Source organism: Lagopus leucura, unplaced genomic scaffold (genome assembly GCF_019238085.1).
Source record: "Lagopus leucura isolate 7727_CA_CO unplaced genomic scaffold, USGS_WTPT01 45203-0_obj-0_obj, whole genome shotgun sequence".
NCBI lineage: Eukaryota > Metazoa > Chordata > Aves > Galliformes > Phasianidae > Lagopus > Lagopus leucura.
Window position 1 is genome coordinate 1 of NW_024966822.1, and position 3,783 is coordinate 3,783.

At 39.5% G+C, this 3,783-nt stretch overlaps 1 protein-coding gene across 1 annotated transcript; it reads left to right on the forward strand.

The window, feature by feature from the left end:
• Positions 1 to 273: 273 nt before the first annotated feature.
• Positions 274 to 3,639, forward strand: LOC122192815 (the record flags this gene model as incomplete). The annotated part of the gene is made up of 3 exons (XM_042893481.1): positions 274 to 548; positions 2,311 to 2,577; positions 3,454 to 3,639. Coding segments are annotated over exons 1-3 (703 nt in total), but the record flags the coding sequence as incomplete, so codon positions are not given.
• Between the last annotated feature and the right edge of the window lie 144 nt (positions 3,640 to 3,783).

Below are 3,783 nucleotides of genomic sequence, written 5' to 3' on the forward strand. Positions count from 1 at the left end.
CTGCCAAGAATGATAACTGCAAGGTAAAATGCTCTGTAGAATAATTTGGTAATGACACTAACATTGAGGATCTGTGATCAGAAAGAGAACTGGTCCAGAAATTCCCCTGATTGCTTTCTTCATGTCCTCTCTGTGTGTACACAGTCTTGGGAATCTTTTGGATTAAGATATGAAGTGCATTGACATTACTATTTCAAAATGTAGCAATGAGGATTTAAAGGGGGACAAAACATTTTCTTCCTCTCTTCTGGTGTGAAAAGAGTAGCCATGTTTTAAAGGGAAGAGAAACTTGAATGTGATGGGGATGAGAGGGGCATATATTGAATTCACAGCTGATTCAACCATCATCATAACAGCTCTTGCCACACCTGATGATGGTGCTCCTCATGAAGACCCAACTCAGCCAACTCTGCCTTCAGAAAACGAAGCAGCACAGAGCACTGAAGGCATCACACATTTCACTGATGCCCCTGGGGCTCCAGTTCTCCTTGGGCTGGATCCCGCCAGTACAGATGAAGCTGGTGAGGAATCTCTGCTCACAAATACCAGTAAGGATAATGAATCAAGCTCATTTCTCACACAGTGTGTGAAATGAGATGTTATTTCTTCTGAAATTGACAACTTCTACTCTCTTTCTCATCTTTGGGTCTACATTCTTCTTTTAAACTTGCAGTATCATAAACTGTTTTATAATCCTGTTGCATGTTAATATCTGAATAAGAAATTCTATTCATCAAGAACATTCTTCCCTGGGCATCCTTTTTCTTATGCCTTCCAGTTCTTCACATGTTGATTTTAGTGGGATTTCATTCTTAGAAAAGATTGTTTTTAGAGTAAATGAATCATATGCTTAAAAGCAGGTATTTATACCCATTCACTCTTGCTCTTGCTATTGTCACAGATGACATTAGCACTGTAAATTTAAAAAAAAAACCAACACTGTGTTGTTCATGAAGATCTATGAGTTTTTGCTCCTAAGTTTTGTAAGTTAACCTATTGAAAAGGCCTGAATATTATCCTATTGAATTATCCCCTATCACAACACTGGAGCTTTACTCTAAATTTTTGTTTGTTTGTTTAATCATGGAGTCTTGATATTGTAGTGCTTTGGAAATTTTTCGTCCCTTGTATTTTCTTAAGAGTAACAAATCTGCAAATAACCTCTATGGGAAAAAGTAATATTTATGCTTTCCCTTTTCTTCTTCGCCTTCGGTTTTCTTCAGGATTACTTTAACTCTTGGGCTATAAAAAATGAAGTTTGCATTGGCAAAAGACAGCATGTTTCTCCACTTCCTCCTTTTGTTTGCTATGCATGGAAGGGATCACGTGAAGCTTTATCATTTATTTTCATCAGCATGTTAAGCTTTTTGTGGTCTGACAGATCAATTACAAATACAAAAACCCAAATAGGATTTGAAAATTTACTCAAATACTTTCAAACAGGTCACTGAAATTTTACTGTTAGGTAATGATGGGTATCATAATATTCATTTTATTTTAAAAATAGCATGATTTATTTCCCTCTTAAATAGTGATTACTAGATATTTTCAAAGATAACACTGTAGGCTACAGTTTTTGGAAATTAATGTTTTGGTTTCTCATTTTACTTCATAATGTTGAATTTTAGTGGTAAATTTTTCATCACTATTGATGTTTATTACTGAGATTGTATTTTGTGGCATTTGGATATTCTTCAAGTGCATCCAATTAGTCTGTGCTGCTTCTTAGCATGCTTTTGTGACATCCTTATTCCTTTACATTGACAATAGCCTCTTTAGAAAAAGAGCACTGTCTTAATGATGTAGGAAAGATATTCATTAAGTAGTTCAATTCCGTAATCCTCCATGTGAATTCATTTTAAATTTCCTAATGGGAAATGAGCACACATTTTTTTATGATTATCTCATGGAAAAGCAGAGATGGATAAATAAGTGAAAAGAAAAAAAAAAAAAAGGACTTTTTTTTAACATGATGATATTATCAGTCTTAAATAGTTAGGTCTAAATAGCTGCTACTTAGATTTTGGTAGATTTGCATGCTTGAAAAATGACTAAAGTTTTGGAAACAAGTATGTAACTATTAGAGTGTTTGATAGAACAATAGTAAAGGAACAAAAAAGTAAAAATAATGAACGATCCAGATCTTTTTCTTTGTCCTACTTTTTTTTTTTTTTTCCCCTAACTCTATTCTCTACAGAGACTAATGAAGGAAAAGGTAGAACTTGATAAATGAAATAAAGAGAAAAATTGATAAGGTAGGGATATGTAAAAACCTTTGAAGTTAACTTAGCCATCATCACATCACAACAGTCACAGACTCCAGTGCTGTTCTGAAACCAGAAGATGTAACCCAAGAAGTGTGGACACCTCGAGTCATTGACACAGCACTTGCCACACCTGATGATGGTGCTCCTCATGAAGACCCAACTCAGCCAACTCTGCCTTCAGAAAACAAAGCAGCACAGAGCACTGAAGGCATCACACATTCCACTGATGCCCCTGGGGATCCAGTTCTCCTTGGGCTGGATCCCGCCAGTACAGATGAAGCTGGTGAGGAATCTCTGCTCACAAGTACCAGTAAGAATAATGGATCAAGCTCATTTCTCACACAGCGTGTGAAATGAGACGTTATTTCTTCTGAAATTGACGACTTCTACTCTCTTTCTCATCTTTGGGTCTACATTCTTCTTTTAGACTTGCAGTGCAAAATTTGTGGCGGGATCTGATCTGCTGTTAGAGTGCCCTTCTGCACTTGGCGTAAGGGTCTCCTTGCTGTTGTGTTTGGTGGTTTCCGTTCTTTGCTGAAGCATGTTTCTGCAGGGGCAGCCTCTTGTCTTTTCTGCCTGTCACATATTTTGGTGACCCTGAATTTCCAGCCTCATCCTCCTCTCCTGCACATCAATGAGATCAGGCTTGGTGTGCTCTGGTGACACAGTTGGTGTGGTGGAGGTGCTCTGTTGGGGTTAGCTGGGCGACTTGCTCTTGTGACTCAGCAGTGACACCGTCTCCAGGGAGTGTTGTCCTGGTGGTAAGGGCAGGGCAGTCGCACAGGAACCGTGCCCTACACGTTCTGTCTTTAATTCCTTGTACCTCCTTGCCTGTGCAGAACCACCGCAAATCTGGCTGTGGTGTGAGCACTCACTCCTGAGTTACGGGATCAGGTTTCCTGCTGTGGTCTCTTCTTCTGAAGGTCTTCCCTCTCCACCTGTCACTGGCGTATATGGATACAGCCAACATCTTCCTACAATGTGGCAAGCACATGCTACTTAGGGGTCTCAAAAGCCACTGACAATGTGGAAGGAGAAGGGGAGTCCTTCATGCCTTCTCTCCCGACATGCTTTCAGCCAGGTGGCAGGACATGCTTTCTGGTGCACTGTGATATAGGTAGGAGGGAAGCAATGTGGGTGGAGGTTTGGTTGGCCTTTAAAGCTGATTGTGCCATCGTCCCGGCAGTCGCAGTGTCCACAGATGTTTTCCACCCAGAAGAAGCAACCAGCAGGCCCCTGGCACCCAGCACTCAGCCTGGAAGTGAAAGTGGACAAGCAAATGCCACAGATGGCTCTCATGTCAGTTTGATACCTGGAGTTTTTCCAGACATTAATGATCATCTTAACCCATTACCGACTCATCTTTCCACTAGTAAGAACTGCTACTTAATTGAATTTTCTGTATGGCAGAAAAAATACAGATAGTCTTGAGTAGAAAATGAGTGTTACTGAGTTATAGAATTTTTTTTCTGCCAAGAATGATAACTGCAAGGTAAAATGCTCTGTAGAATAATTT